Below are 16,312 nucleotides of genomic sequence, written 5' to 3'. Positions count from 1 at the left end.
TTTCTAGTTTAATATATATAGTATTCCGTACCATCTTGTTCATGAGTGTAAGTAAATTCAGTGAATATCTGAATATATCGATTTTTACTTAACGCCACATGTTCTTCATTACCTCATCCCTTGTCTCCGAGGTTCCGATAATAACGGATGTGTTCGCGAGGCTAAAGAGGCAACGGGCGTTCATAATAACTCAAGTCTTCTTTTATCGTTTATAATTAGTGGCTAAAGCGAGAATTCCGTTCTGTCACCGGGCCAAGGTGTTGTGCGGAGTACGCACTTACCACGAAGGGAACAACGGACTTCGAGCACGTGATAGCCTTCTATCCGAAGTGACGCTGCTACCACAACGTCTCTTCGCAACATTTCTCAACCTCATTGCTTTAATAAATTAACACTCGCCCGTATGCCTAAATCGCGGAAGAATTGCGCGGGTCGCAACAACGCACTTCGGCGACTCGAATACGACCTCCACGTGGCCGCGATCTACGACCACAACGCAATCATCGGCGAAGGAGTGACTTACGACGGCGAGTACGAACTCCTCGTGCATAATCGCCTCTGGAGCGCCCTGCCAACCCCATCCGCGCCCGTAGCAGCTTACCAAGGAAGCAGTTTTCGACCACGTATCTCCCTCGAAGAGTATCTGCGTAGAGCAAACACCGAAAGGTAAGTGAGAATTATGCATTGAGTCTTATTCCCGGTTGCTTTCGCGTTTTCCCACCGAGCATACGTTTGCACCGGTGAAATATAAAGTATACGTATAAGAAAATTAGATGTAAACGAATATAAGTATATTCGTCGTGCTCAGGATTCTTTCGGGTTACATCATTCGCTTTGTTCGCATCGAGCGACCGCCGCATAGTCGCATCACCCGACCGGAAAGGTTTTACGATCGACCCCTTTTTTTTGCCTCCCTTGCTACTTTCCTTTAAGAGCATGTAGGGTTTTGAGCCGCTCTACCGTTGCGTATAGAAATATTCTAGGTTCGAAATATTATTTAACGTTGAATATTCGCCGCGTAATGTTAACACCCGTTATCTGACGTAATGTGCCCGCCTTGTTTCCTCGAACCACGAGATCCGCGCACTCACCCAGCCGCCGTATACAAATATCGTATGAGTACGGTGCGTTGCCTTACCACATTTGGATATTGACACGTAGACGACACTACCTCCAAGTCGTTCCCTGCAAGGAAGGCAAGGAGGAAATACCAGAAGGGACGCTTACGTATCGTCTGGAACTGGCCCACGCGTTCCAGTTTGGGTACACTTCCGCCCGGGATCATTGTGATAACTGCCGTATCAGTCTCGTGATAGTCTGTGACATCGAGCTTTGCCCCGAATGCACCGAGATTTTTGTCGTATCTCTGGAAGTACTCAGGGAATTAAGTAACACCACAGAAAACTTCTGTGGCCGATATTATCTTGACGAGACGAATCCCGCTCCCAACGGCATTTTATCGCGCCGACTAAATGTCTCCATCTCACTGATCCGCTCACGGTCAAATAATTACTCGACGTCGGTTTAATCGCAAGGTCAGCCGCGTAATTTGCTGAAATTCTTCGGGAGCGTTCTCAATAATTTGCCGCTGAACTTATCGGAGGGGTCCCCGCGGTCTTGACGTAACAAGGGTTATATCTCGTCGTCCTTTGCGTTACCGACTTTGTGGCTGTCACGATCAACGGCTACCTGGTTATTAGCTGCTACTCGCCGCCTAGCAGAACCGTGGTGGAGTTTAACGCGCTTTTAAATAACATTCATGACGTGATTGGTCCTAACTTGAGACTAGATTTGTCGTCGCTGGTGACTTTAATTCGCGCTTGACATATTGGGGTGATCGGATTACCTCTGACCGTGGCGAGTTGTTGGAGTACTGGATGGACATGATGGGTCTTTACATAGCCAACGATCTCGGAATTCCCACGTGCGAGAGAGTTCAGGGTCGGTCGGTTATCGACCTGTGCCTGTCGAGCGACGTTCCGCGTAGCTCTGTCAGGTGCAAGATGGACGAGTTCAATTGCTCGATGTCCGATCACCGGTTTATATACTGGAACATTGATCGTCCTCGTTCCGGTGAAATCTTTGCCAGGTGCCCCGTTGTAGGCTGGAGTGCCGCGCTCCTCGATAAGGACAAGTTCGAGGAATTTTTCCGTATTCAGTCCTCGCTCACGGAAGTTGATCATTCCTCGTCGAACGCGGAACGACTGGCAGCTCGGTTATCTGGTGACATTACGATCGCTTGTGACGCGTCTATGCCGAAGATCCGGTCTCGTCATCGGAGAAGGGCGTACTGGTGGTCCGAAGAAATCGCGCTCCTTCGTTCCGACTGCAACAAGGCGAGAAGGAAATACGTGAGGGCACGGAAAAGGAATATCTCAGCTGGCGACTTGGAAGTTCTTCGCCTCTCTTACCGTCGTAGTATGGAGAAGGGTCAAGTCCGCGATCTCTAGGGCGCAGAAGGCTGCGTGGGCTGATTTCGATGAGATCAACAAGGACCCTTGGAGTCGCCCATACAAAATCGTGATAAGGCGGGTCAGAGATCGCGAGCCCCTGGCCCCGATCGATTATTTGGACTTCTCTCGTATTGGCGAGATCGTCCGTCTTTTGTTCCGGTCCAGAGAGAAGATAAATTGGGTGATGTCTCGATCTGACCGTGATCACGTTCCGGAGATTACGGCTGCTGAAGTCGAAATTGCGCTCAAGAAGTCGTTCTCGTCGTACCGCACCGGGCCTTGATGGCATTACCGCCCGCGTAGCCTCAATGGCTCACATTGTTAGCCAGCGTTGCATGCCGTTATGCTATATTCGTTGCCTCAGAAGGCGTATTTCCGTCCATTTGGAAGTGCGCGAGACTCGTTCTGATCCGGAAGCCGGGTAAAACGGACGACGCTCCTTCGTCCTTCCATCCTATTTGCCTTTTGAGCGATCTGGGCAAAATATTGGAGCGGATCATAGCGAATAGGATTTTAGCGTATCTGCAATCCCTTCCGAATGGGGGCATCAGCCCCTTTCAGTTTGGATTTCGCTCCGGTAGGTCTATCTGCGACGCGATCCTTCATATGAGGAAGATTGTCGATGAATACACCGCGCGGGGTAACTATTGTTTGGCTATCAGCCTCGATATTAAGAATGCTTTTAATTCCCTGCCGTGGAATTGCATCGTGGAGGCTTTGTGTTTCAAGTCCGTTCCCCCCTATTTGATTGACGTCATTAGGGACTATTTGTCGAATTGATCGGTGATCGCGGTCAAGAGTAACGGCAGATCGGTGACCTATGGGATGTCGTGTGGTGTCCCCCAGGATTCGGTCCTTGGTCCACTATTGTGGATCGTTGCGTACGATGCCATACTCAATCTGGGTCTCCCGGGAGGCACGCACGCCGTCTGCTTCGCGGACGACACGTTGTTGTTGGTGTCGGGCGAGTCGAGGGAGCCCCTGCGACACAGGGCGAACCTCGTTTGCGAGATAGTGCTAATGCACATTAGGAGTTTGGGCTTGGAGGTCTCTCCGCCTAAGACAGAGGCTCTCCTTTTCTGTCCTCGCGATGCCAATTCGGATCCTTTACGGATCTCCCTGGAATCGACTGTTGTCTAGGGTGTCTCACTAGGGGATCTATGAGATATCTGGGAGTTGTGATCGATGATCGGTGACGTTTTTCCGAGCATCTCAGGCTGGTTGAAGGCGAAGAGACTTTTAAACACCCTTAGTATATTGATGTTCAATTTGCGTGGGCCTTCGGTTAACAAGCGGTTACTGTACTTCAGTGTCGTTCACTCGGTGATGCTCTACGCATCCCCGGTGTGGGCGCTGGATTACGTATTTACTGGCAGGAATATGCGTTCGATACACCGTGTCCAGTGACGTCTGGCTATTCGGGTGATTTCGTCATATCGTACGGTATCGTTCGTGGCGGCCACGCTAGAATTCCCCCGTTTCGCCTTTTGGCGGAATATAGACGATATTGTTACGTCCGAGGGACTTTACGAATTCTTCTCTTTCGGGAAGAAAAAATTAACGGCCGCTAACCCATAAACGGAGCACTTCGAACGATCTAAAGAAACTCTAAATAAACAAACTTTCTCTCGAGATATGTCTCACTATCAAAAAAATCCTTGGTAAACAGCCTTGTCGGCGCCGACAAGTTTACGACTTACCAATAAAAAATTAATATTAACAAAAGCAAATTCCTAACGGATAAGAAACGCGTTGGATCGTTCGGGGGTGACACTCCCCAAATTGGTGGGGAAACACAAAAAAACGCCAGTTAAGAAGAAACGATTAGTGGCCATTGGCGGGCACACCAATGAACGATTGAGGGTGTGAACTAGCGGGAAAATTTTTATTAACTAATTCTATTATTCGCTGGGAAATCTGGAAATATAAAAACAACCACAATTCACAGAACACCACTCCCCTCCTTCCTCTATATTCACAATTTTCCTAAACTATCATTCGACAAGCCACACGAAAATCCATCACGCCCTCAGATATTCCCACCCCTCCGGAACCCTTTAAAAACTGCGACTTGGAGCGGATCGCTCTCTTCTTCCTGCTTCATCGCTACATTCATGGTCGGCACCATCCGAAATTATTACAGTTAGAATCTGTGCGCGATTTTATTATTTTCGAGTGATTCAACGAGCCTGGCAATTCCATTCCTCGACCATCACCAGCGGCCGCTGTAACAAAAGTAAGTCCAAGTTTATCATTTTTCCCCCGCGGTAACTGGCAGTTTGGTTCGCGACCTCTACTTATTTATCTCGTTAAAACACTCCAACATTCCAAATTGGCAAGCCGCCGATTAACTCGGTGAAGCTGCCTCCCCCGATTCCACAACATTCTATTTCACAACCTTCTAACCTGGCAAGCCGCCGATTAACTCGGTGAAGCTGCCTCCCCCGATTCCACAACATTCCAACCTGGCAAGCCGCCGATTAACTCGGTGAAGCTGCCTCCCCCGATTCCACAACTTTCCAACCTGGCAAGCCGCCGATTGATTCGGTGAAGCTGCCTTATCTCGATTCCTCAATTTCTCTTTTATCTGACTCTCTTTTATATAGTGAACCAAATAAATGCCATCCGGAACGGACGAACGAAACGGGCATTGCGTCGAGAGAAATCGAATAAGCGGATTCGTCGCGAAACCTGCCACGCCGAAGAACTCGCGGAGCGATTAATAGAAGTAGAGCCGGGACTAGCCAACATCTCGCTGCATCAGTACGCCTCCGCCCTCCGCTCCGCGGCCGAATTCGAGAACCAGTGTATTCCAAAAAACTTCGACGTGAAGAAGTTTTTTAACCTCGTCCGTCAATTTCCTCGCTCTCCCACCCATCCACCTCCTGGCATCTTCTTCATCCAAAAAAAATTTAAACCCAACAAGCAATTTTGGGACCAAATCTCCAAACACAAAATAACCGATACCATCCCTATGTATATTTCCCGTGATCCTCTTCCCTACCTCGTCCCAATCAAGGCTTTCCGCACCGCGCACCCTAATCCCCCTCCACACCTGCAACCCGATCCCATAGATATGCTCGCGATCACCAACTTTTTGCCCCAATTAGAACAATTGGGTATATAAGTCCAGATTTTCCTTTGTCCGGTTATTTTTTATATTTTTTTATGTATAAGACTTTTCTTTGTAACGAATATCTCAACTCTTCTTAATGTACACGAACAGAACATTGTAACTCATTTTTATTATTTATTATTAAATTAGTTAATCAAAATTCGGTCTTAAATTTTTTTTTCTCCCCTAAACTTGACCCCGCGCCGTTCCCGGCTCCCTGAGGATCGCACTAGGTCCATCCCTGGTCAAAGAGATTCGGTTCTCTGACCTAAAACGGACCACCGATAGCGTGGGCGCAGGCAAGGGTAATAACGTCGCCGACGCTGACCCGATCCCTGCCCCCTTAACCCGCGTTCGACTCGCGGATCGGCATCACGACGTCGTTCCGCGAGAACAGGAGAGGTTCCGTGCGTCCACCCGAGTTTTCCTCCTCCTGACGAGAGATATTATTTTTCGTCCAGAACACGGACGTAACAATATGTATATAGCACTATTGCGGACGTCGAGCGACGTAATAACTGTAGGATTTTGGTGGCAGCGAGAAGAGTCGTCAGGAACAGAGGCAGAGAGATCATGCGCGACGTGTGGCGTGCGCAAATAGAGGAGATGGGTCCCAAGGATCCTGCGGCGGGTTTGAGAGGTATGATCCTCCCACATTTTAACGAATGGATGACACGTGAGTACGGAACTCTCACGTACAGATTGTCTCAGCTCCTGACGGATCACGGCTGTTTTAACGTTTATTTGTGTCGCATAGGGAAATACTTCTCGGAGGGTTGCGAACACTGTGAGTTCGGTAGAGACGACACGTCGCATACACTAGCCTAGGTGCGAGGCCTGGTCCTTTCTTCGCGACGAACTCTGTAAAATAGTCGGCAGGGCTCTCATCGACGATTCGGTGATCCCTATAATATTATCGAGCGAAGAGAATGGGAGCTTGTGCTTCCTTCGCGGAGGAGGTGATGCTAACGAAGGAAGAGTCTGAGAGAGCAGACAGTAGGCCATTTCCTCGCCTAGATAGTCTCGCATCCTTAGGATATGACATATCCTGTTGCGACGAATGATGTGGTTGGCCACCCGCATGGCCAATGGCATTGTTTGTCGGCGTTTTTCGGAGTACATCCCGTGTTGTACTCCTCTCCTGCTGTCCTGTGTTTGTTCCCTCTCGGTATTTTTATATTAACGTCTTTACCCATCTAATTGTGGTGTGTGTGTGTGTGTATATATATATATATATATATATATATATATATATATGTTATTTAACTTATCTCGATGTTCGTTTCCAAACTCGATCCGTGGCTTCGGGTTCCACTCGTTCCCGCGACTCCCGTTTGGCTGGTATGCGTTCGTACTGGAGACCTGAAACGCAGGTTTATTTTATCGGGTTGTTAATAATTATCGTCTCGCTGAAGCGACTCTTTAAGTCAGGACTGGAGTGATTCTGAAGTTGTGCTCTGCGTTTCGGGATCTCTCCTTGTGTCGTGGTAGGAATAGATAGAGGATGGTTTTTAGTGGGTAGTTCCCGAATATCGGGAGAGTCCCAACACTCCCTGCAGGGAACGGTTACCTCCAGGGGTGCATAAAGGCATTTTCCTCCTCTCGCAAAAAAAGAAGGTCTAATCCACTGTCATTATTTAATGCAGAAATTGCTCGAAGTGCCGTCCTCGTTCTCGTAAACAAAGGCTCTTCGACCAATATTACACGTCGCGCGGTGCGCCATTTCCGGCGTGATGGCATTGAAGGTGGTGAGAATTGTTTTTCGTACATCGTTTTCATTATTCTCACGCCGTGATTAGATTTTTGATATAACCCCAAATGAAATAATCGAGCACATACCGATCGTAAGGGCGAGATCCCAAATAAAAAGGGAGGATGTGCATCACGGCGGGGTTTGATCACGAACCAGTCGTGAAAACTCGTAATTATTTTGCGAAAAAATATCACCTCAGCCAGGAATCGAACCTGGATCTCCGGCTTACCGAGCAGACAATTTATCCTTTCGACTACCAAAGCATGTGATGATGTTTATCGCAAATAACGTGTTTAGAATAACACGTCAACAATACAATGATACATATATATTACAATATTACATATTATGTATATTACAATATATATATATATATATATATATATATATATATATATATATATACATGTTCTCTCGAATTCCCACGATCGGTACCGTACTCGATACAAGGTCCGGCGACCGCGCCGATCAAATGATTGGGCCATCTCGATCCATTTATTTATCCGGATAACTTGCATTTAAAATTTTGCTTACTTGACGCGAAAAGTGCGCAGAAGCTCCGTCATGCTGGAAAATGAATTCGTCGCGTTCACGAAAAAGAATGTCTTCGAGAAGCGCGGGTAACATTTTCTAAGAAACGTGCATAAGTGTCTTCTGTTAAGCGCGGCAAGAGAAAATACGGACCAATCTGAAAATTATCAAGCGAGTAATTAAAAACTGCGTGCGAGAGAGAGAGAAAGAGAGAGAGAAAGAAAATTTTTTACTTTATAAATTTACTTACGATTCGATTCGCTTCTATTCTTGCCCATATATTAATAGAACAACGATACTGGCGCCTTGGCGAATGGCGTGCGAATTCTCGTCTCGTCATAATAAAAAATTACAAGTTAAATACGCCGTTCGATGTGAAGATCGCTTCGTCCGTCCATAGGATGCGGTTGGAAAAAAAAAAAGTATTCCGCTGACATTATCCTACGTGTCGCGAGCAATTCTACGTGTTTTGCTGATAATTATAATATTTATTAAAAATAGCGCTAACATATTAAATGAAAATAATAAAAATACTTTCACAAAAATAGACGCGCTGCGACTTTAACTCCCATAAGAAGTTGCTACACTTGTTGAAAATGATACGGGTGTAATCTGTTTTGATGAAGAATACAATGCACCATGTATTGGGATAAAGCGAGTGCACAAACCACACGGCGCACGCTGTTCATTGAATTTTCCTCGAACGCACTCAGGATTCTCTCCTCATCATTCACATAAATATGTCTTCGTCCATAAACGTACAATCGACAACATTGATCCCGTTTTTCCCGCACACGTCGAATACATCCCGAAATAGTATTATAATTGGGATGTCATTCGCGCGCTAGAGAAATCGTTTCACATAGAGCCGGTGGCGGCACGCACGTTTTCTCCTGCTACACCGTACATGATGATCATGTCGTGTGTATTCTTAGAAAGAAGTATATACCGCCATTTGATAGAATTTTTATAATATACTTTGAGCACAACTTAAGATATGCTGGACACGTCGGATTGTTGATCGTTTTTTCTTCTTACACATCAAATTTTCTTTTATATTTTATTTTTATATAAACACAAGTACAATAATTTGATAAAATTTTTTTGGCAACTACAAATGGATATTAATTTTTGGATTTTTGGATTAATAACATCTTTTTTCATCTTTGCAAAATTTCTTTTCTACTTTATAGGATTAAAAGTTTAATATCATGTTTCTTGTAGAAATAATGAAACGACTTTTCAAATAAAAACTCCAAAATAAAATGTATTTCACTGTAAAATTTTTTTTATTTTATTAAATTAGAAGTTGGCACTAATTCTTGATATCACATCTTTTATATCAATGTAAAATTTATTACTAAAAAGATTTTTGTCAATGGAAATTTTTATATAAAATTCTTTCTTCTACATAAATAAGAAAAGGGGCGCATAAACTTAGCGTTACCTTTAAACGATAATTTCGTTTGTAATTATCAAAGATATGAAGTGTTTATATTATTTATATTGTTGCGGCCGTGCGATGTTCCGTTCGGCGCTGCTGAAATTAATCAATATCAATCGATAAAAGTTTGAATAGAGGATCGACCCTTGGCAATGCGTCGTTCTGCGACTGTTATACAGATTTGACGGCCAGATTCCGCGGTGGCCGGACGCGTTTCTGTACTGTTGTACCGTTGGTTTAATAAAGAGCGAGCTTTTCTTTAAACAGTGTTCTTCCTTTCCGAAAGCGCTCCGCCGAGTATCGCGATCTCGGGAAGTAACGCCGCGAACGCGACAATTTTGGGGGCTCGTCCGGGATAGAATTTTTCGATTCGCGCGCGTGTGTGTGTGTGTGTGTGTGTGTGTGTGTTGTGGGTGTGTGAGATAATGGCGGAGCGACAAACGGAAGAGACGGGAACTGAACAGGAAGAGGCGAAAGGTCGGAGAGTGATCTCTGCAAGAAAAAGGGCCTGTACTCGAGCGGAAGGGCCGGAGGCATCTCCGAACTTGGAGGAGGTTCTTCGTTTAACGCTGGAGGAGCTTCGCTCTCTGAGGGAGGAGCACGCTCGTTGAGAGACGGAAACATTTTCAATGCCCGGTCCGCAGGAAGAGATTTCGCAACGTCCGATATCAGGCCAGTCATTTCCTTTTTCAAATTTTAGTTCCGACTTGAAACTTAAGCCCGATACTTATGACGGTAGTGTTCCGTTGCGCGAATATCTTACGCAGTTTAATTTAATTGCGCGGGCGAATAATTTGGGAAACGCGGAAAAGGCTGTCGTATTAGCGTCATGTCTCCGAGGAAAAGCGCGTGCGATTTTGAAAGGGGGCACGGATTTTGAGAACTCTCAATTTGAAAATTTGGTCGCGCGTTTAGAGCTACGTTTTGGAGAAAATTTATCCGCGCAAAATTATTATCATCAATTTACGAATCGAAAACAGAGATTCGGAGAAGATATAGCTGCATTAAGCTCGAATATCGAGCGTTTATCTCGATTAGCTTATCCTGAATGTTCTCCCGGAGTTCGTGACAAAATTGCTTGTTCTCAATTTGTAGTTGCATTGTCTGATGTGAATGTTAAACAGACATTGCAGCTAGAAGGGTTAACATCTTTGAGGGCCGCGGTAGAAAGAGCTTTGGCTATTAAAATTATTAGAGAGAATTGTTTAAAAGAGCGGAGAAATTTTGATTTTAAAGAGGTTAAAGATTGCTCGAATTATAAGAGCAATCCTGATTTAAACGGATTCAAAGTAGCATCTCGTGGAACGAGGGGTTTAAATTTTAAGAAAAAGAAGAATTTGAAAATTCAAGAGAAAAAGGAATTTTGGCAGTGCGAAAAACAAGGACACTTCCGTTCCGAGTGTCCATCACTTTCTGTTTCACAGCAGAGAAAATAGGTTTTGTCGAACTTTCTGAGGCGGGCTCGACAAATGGAAGAAATGCCTCAGATGTTTGTAGGCGTTTTGAGAGAGGGTGTGAAAAAATCAGGAAATTTTGTTTTCCAAGGCTCTCTTAATGGGAGAGACTGTTTTTTTAAATTGGATACAGGCTCCGATGTGACCTTGGTGAGTAGTAAATTTATAGGGAGAAAAGGGAAGCGTTTTTCAGCAAAGGAAGAAAATTTGAGTCCTACGGGGGAAAGGGTCCCGATCAGTTTTATAATATTCGCTAAGATAAAGTTAGGGAGATTTAATTTAGAGTTACCGATTTTCGTTGCCGATATTGGAGAGGATTGTATTTTGGGCGCGGATTTCTTTTCACGAGTAGGGATGCAAACTGTAATAGAATCTTTTCTCCGTGGAGATCAAAGAGAAGGTTTTTGTCGTCGGAAGCAAGAAGACGAAGCTGTGCCCACGGAGTTGGAAGAATTCTTTAATAATAATTCCCGAGAGGTAGATCAGAGAATAGTTTTCGCTACATTGTTGCGAGAATTTCGTGACGTGTTTTCGGAGCTAGCTGTTGCAGGAAAATGTGAAGTTCTTCAACATAAAATTGAATTAATAGATTCTTGTCCTATCAAACAGGCTCCTAGGAGAATTCCAATTCATATGCGTTTAGAAATTGAAAAAATTATGAAAGACATGAAAGATCAAGAGGTAATTGAAGAATCTTCAAGCCCTTGGGTTTCTCCAGCAGTTTTGGTAAAGAAGAAAGATGGATCTCTTAGATTTTGCATTGATTTTCGGAAATTGAATGCGGTTACAAAAAAAGATTCTTATCCGCTACCAAGGATTGACGATCTTCTTGATCAGTTATCGGGAAATGCCTGGTTTTCTACTCTGGATTTGAAGAGTGGTTATTGGCAACTGAAAATTCGTCCCGAAGATAGGGAAAAGACTGCTTTTTCTGTGGGGAATGGACTTTGGCAATTTGTTGCAATGCCTTTTGGTCTGTGTAATGCCCCGGCTACCTTTGAATGTCTTATGGAACGGGTGCTTCGGGGTTTACTTTCGAAAATTTGCCTGGTTTATTTAGATGATAGTATTTGGTAAAACCTTTGAGAAAATGAAAGAAAATTTAAGAGAGGTTCTTCTGAGATTTCGTGCTGCGAAACTTAGTGTTAACCCAAAGAAATGTGATTTATTTAGGAGACAAGTAAAATATTTGGGTCATGTTGTTTCTTCTGCCGGGATCACTACGGATCCTGAGAAGATTGAAGCGGTCACTGAGTGGCCAGTTCCTCAGAATAAGAAACAGGTTCGAAGTTTTCTTGGATTTTGCTCTTATTATCGTTTGTTAAGAGATTTTTTTCAATTGCGAAGCCTCTATTTAAGTTAACTGAGAATTTGACTAAATTTGAATGGACTGAGCAATATGTAATAAAATTAATTGCTCCAAGAATTGATGATATACCAGCAATATGTAAGGAGAAAATAGATGTATCAATTGAAGGATCTCTATGAAAAATATTTGAAACAAGAGGGGGATAAATAGTTCAACCAGTTCCAACTCCTTTTCCAATAAAATTTCTTAAAATTAATAAGGAAATTGATGATGGAAGGAGTCAAAATCTTATAGCAATGTCAAGAAGCATTTTTGAGGTTAAAACAGGCATTAACGTCTGCACCTCTTCTTTCCTTTCCGAAGGAGGAAGAAAAGATGATTTTGGATACGGATGCTTCAGGTTTTGGAAGGGGCGGTACTTTCACAAGTTCAGGACGGCTATGAGAGGGTCATTGCTTATTATAGTCGTTTTGAACAAATCTGAGCGGAATTATTGCACAACAAGAAGAGAGTTATTAGCTTTGGTAGATTCCATGAAACATTTTCATCATTATTTGTACGGAAAGAGTTTCTCTATTCGAACTGATCATGCTTCTTTGAGATGATTGATGTCCTTCAAAGACTTGGAGGGACAATTGGCTCGCTGGATGGAAAGGTTACAACAATACGATTTTGATGTTGCATCGAAAGGGGATTATACACGGTAATGCCGATGATCTTTCGAGACGCCCTTGTGTAGAAGAAAAATGTAGATTCTGTTCTAAAGTGGAAGTTCAGAGAGGACATTTTGAGGATAAAGTAGTTGCTCGTATTATTTTGCGTGAGGATTCTTCTGAGGATTGGCGAAGGGCTCAAATAGAGGATCAGGAACTGGCAATGTTTTTACTTGCCAAAGAAAATGATTTGCGACCTTCTTGGGAGGAAGTTTCTTCGAAAGGATTGTCAGCCAAGATTTATTGACATCAATGGCATGCCTTGGAAGTCCAAAATGGGATTTTGCATAAGAGATGGGAGGCTCCTAATTTGAAAAACAGTTTTCTTCAGTTGATGGTCCCGTGAAGCAAAGTGAAACAGATTTTAGAAGAAGCTCATGATACTCCTTCTGGAGGGCATTTCGGGATCAATAAAACGCTGGAAAAGATCCGGAAGCGTTTTTATTGGGCTGTAAGAAGGATGTTGAGGAATGGTGCAGAACCTGTAAGATTTGTATTGCGAAGAGGGGTGCTACAGATAAGGAGAAAGCTCCTTTGCAGATCTTTAATTCGGGAGCTCCTTTTGAGAGGATTCAAATGGATATTTTAGGCCCGTTACCCGTTTCTTCTTCAGACAATAAGTATCTCCTAGTTGTTGTTGATTGTTTTACTAAATGGGTAGAGACTTTTCCTTTGAAAAATATAAAAATGAGAGCTACTACGGTAGAAGAATTCAGAAATTTTTGTTAATCAGATTGTTTCTAGATATGGAATTCCGTTGGAACTTCACACTGATCAGGGAAAGAATTTTGAATCACAGCTCTTTCAAGAATTGATGAGAATTTTGGGAATTAGGAAAACGAGGACGACCGCTCTTCATCCTCAGTCTGATGGTCAAGTTGAAAGACAACATCAGACAATTTTACAGTATTTGTCAAAGTTTGTTGAAGAGAATCAAAAGGATTGGGATCGTTGGATTCCTATGTTTCTTCTTGCCTATAGGACCTCTAAACATGAGGCTACAGGCGTAACTCCTTCAGAATTGTTTTGCGGAAGAGATCTTACCTTGCCGATGGATTTGCTAAGAGGTACTCCTCCCAGTTATGGTTTTTCAGAGTCAGCGGAGGAGTACGTTCGGAATTTGCGGCAGAAGCTGGATGAAATTCATCAGAGAGTAAAAGAGAGATTAGAATCAAGGTTTTTGAAGATCAAATGCTGCTATGATCGAAAGGCTAGGCATCCCGTTTTTGAGGAAGGACAGAAGGTTTGGTTATTTAATCCTCATCGTAAGAAGGGTAGATCTCCCAAACTACAGATTGGGAGGGACCTTTTGAGATAATTAAGAAAATTAGTGATGTAGTTTTCTGTATTTCTCGTTCAGGTGATCGGAAAAGCAAGGTTGTGCATGCCGACAGGTTAGCTCCGTTTAAAGAAAGGGGAGAATTTTAAGTAGAGATTTTCGGAGCCCGGTTTTCCAATTTTAACATTACTTTTATTTCTTGTTAATTGTTTTGAGTTACTGTTTTCTGTTTTATCTTTCTTTAAGCTTCCTTCCGTCGTGAGAAGCGTCGTGGGGAGATCCTCGAGTCTGAGCACCAAGCAAGATCTTCAAGCTCTAAACTGAAAAGAAGTCTGCCTCGCCCCCGGTTTTCCGAGTCGTGTGGTTCGAGTGATTTTTCCGGGGGACGATGGGCGAATGCCGAGGCAGAGGCTTAGTGTGTCTTTTAGAAAGACGTAAGGGTCAATTACCCCCACGACGATTACCCCCACTTTGCCCGAAAAATGAAGAGAGAAGAGAGAAGTGCACAAAGCTCAAGACGAAGAGTCAAGAGTGAAACGCGCGAAAATTTCAAGAATAAGATTCTTCTAAAGAGTAGAGAAGACTGGGATTAGAAGTAACGGCGCCCGGTAACTTGAGGCAGCAGCCCAGGGTAGGGCAGGAAGTCGCCAGGAGTCCAGAAGTCTTTTCCAAGAGGAAGTTCTTGAAAGAAGAAGAATTGTCGGGACGACAATTTTATGAAGAGGGAGGCAGTGTTGCGGCTGTGCGGTGTTCCGTTCGGCGCTGCTGAAATTAATCAATATCAATCGATAAGAGTTTGAATAGAGGATCGGCCCTTAGCAACGCGTCGTTCTCCGACTGTTATACAGATTTGACGGCCAGATTCCGCGGTGGCCGGACGCGTTTCTGTATCGTTGTACCGTTGGTTTAATAAAGAGCAAGCTTTTCTTTAAACAGTGTTCTTCCTTTCCGAAAGCGCTCCGCCGAGTATCGCGATTTCGGGAAGTAACGCCGCGAACGCGACAATATTATACGTTACATATATCCTCTATAATCATTTATTTTTATAGTCACTTAACCACAGGTTCTCGTGAAGAGAAGATCAATGATCTGTGGATTCTAAGTGCTTCTAAGTACTATTTGTAACATTTATTTTATATCACAGGCACATTTACGGCATAAAGGCGGAGATTTTTAACGGTAAGTTTAAAACTTACTTACTTATAAAGTTTATAAGCATATAAAATTTTAGATGAAAGATATAGTGAAGCTAATGTATATGTAATTATTATTAAAAGTATGTTTTAAAGATGAAGGTTTCGTAGGAAGACTGAGTTCATAATTTTAACTGATGATTATATTAAAAATAAAATTTATTTACATAAAATAAAAAAATCTTTTAATTAGATTTAATTAAATATTTAAATGTTTTTATGTTTAAAAAATTTCTCTTAAAAATAAAAATATATATAAAGTTTTGGGATTCGGGTTTATTTAAATAGTTTAAATAATTATTTTAAATTAAAGTGTTTATATTAAATTTATAGATTATCTAGATGTTATAACATTTATTTTATATTACAGATTACCGTATTAAGGCACAATTATATATAACACTTTGAAGACATTAAATACGGTAAACGAACATATCAAAATGGTAAGTTTAAACACACACACACACACACACACACACACGCGCACGCACGCACGCACGCACGCACGCACGCACGCACACACACACACACGCACACACACACACACACACACACACACACACACACACAAAATACATCACATATTTAACAATAATGAGTGCTTTCCATTTAGTGACATAAGTCGATTAGATTTAGATTTAAGATAGAATTAGATTTAGATCGAACTTAGATATAGGTTTAGAATCACGATTTTTTTATTTCGACAATTCGTCGTCGTCGTGATCATCGTAGTCGTCGTCGTCGTCGTCGTTGTCGTCTAAAATAAAATATTTATATTATTTAATTATATTATTTAATATATAATTATATATATTATTTAATATATATTATTTTATATTATTTAATATATAATTATATATATAATATATATTTATATTATTTAATATATAAATTTTATTTTTATTAATATATAAATTTTTTTACAGGAATGGACGTTCTCCGACTGTTGAGAGTATCAAATACAATTTATTTAGGGTTTTCTAGATCTTTTTCCAAAAAATAATTTCTGAAAAATTAATTTTGGATTATAAAAATAATAATGATTTAATTAGAGCATATACACTTATC

The 16,312-nt window shown here is 42.5% G+C and overlaps 1 protein-coding gene across 1 annotated transcript; it reads left to right on the top strand.

Annotated features, from left to right (window-relative positions):
* The first annotated feature begins 1,877 nt into the window (after positions 1 to 1,877).
* On the top strand, positions 1,878 to 2,450 carry LOC148936213 (uncharacterized). Its single transcript, XM_089078671.1, has one exon. It carries the CDS (start codon positions 1,878 to 1,880, stop codon positions 2,448 to 2,450), a length of 573 nt encoding a protein of 190 aa, XP_088934797.1.
* The last annotated feature ends 13,862 nt before the right edge of the window (positions 2,451 to 16,312 follow it).

This window comes from Pogonomyrmex barbatus, unplaced genomic scaffold (assembly GCF_055798465.1).
Source record: "Pogonomyrmex barbatus isolate J1 unplaced genomic scaffold, ASM5579846v1 scaffold27, whole genome shotgun sequence".
Taxonomy (NCBI): Eukaryota; Metazoa; Arthropoda; class Insecta; order Hymenoptera; family Formicidae; genus Pogonomyrmex; species Pogonomyrmex barbatus.
Note: the sequence above shows the minus strand (reverse complement) of the source record. Positions and strands in the feature narration are given on the sequence as shown.

What these genes read in the sequence shown, in the direction of transcription:
- LOC148936213 (XM_089078671.1), top strand. Translation starts at nt 1,878, where the DNA reads ATGGACATGATGGGTCTTTACATAGCCAACGATCTCGGAATTCCCACG.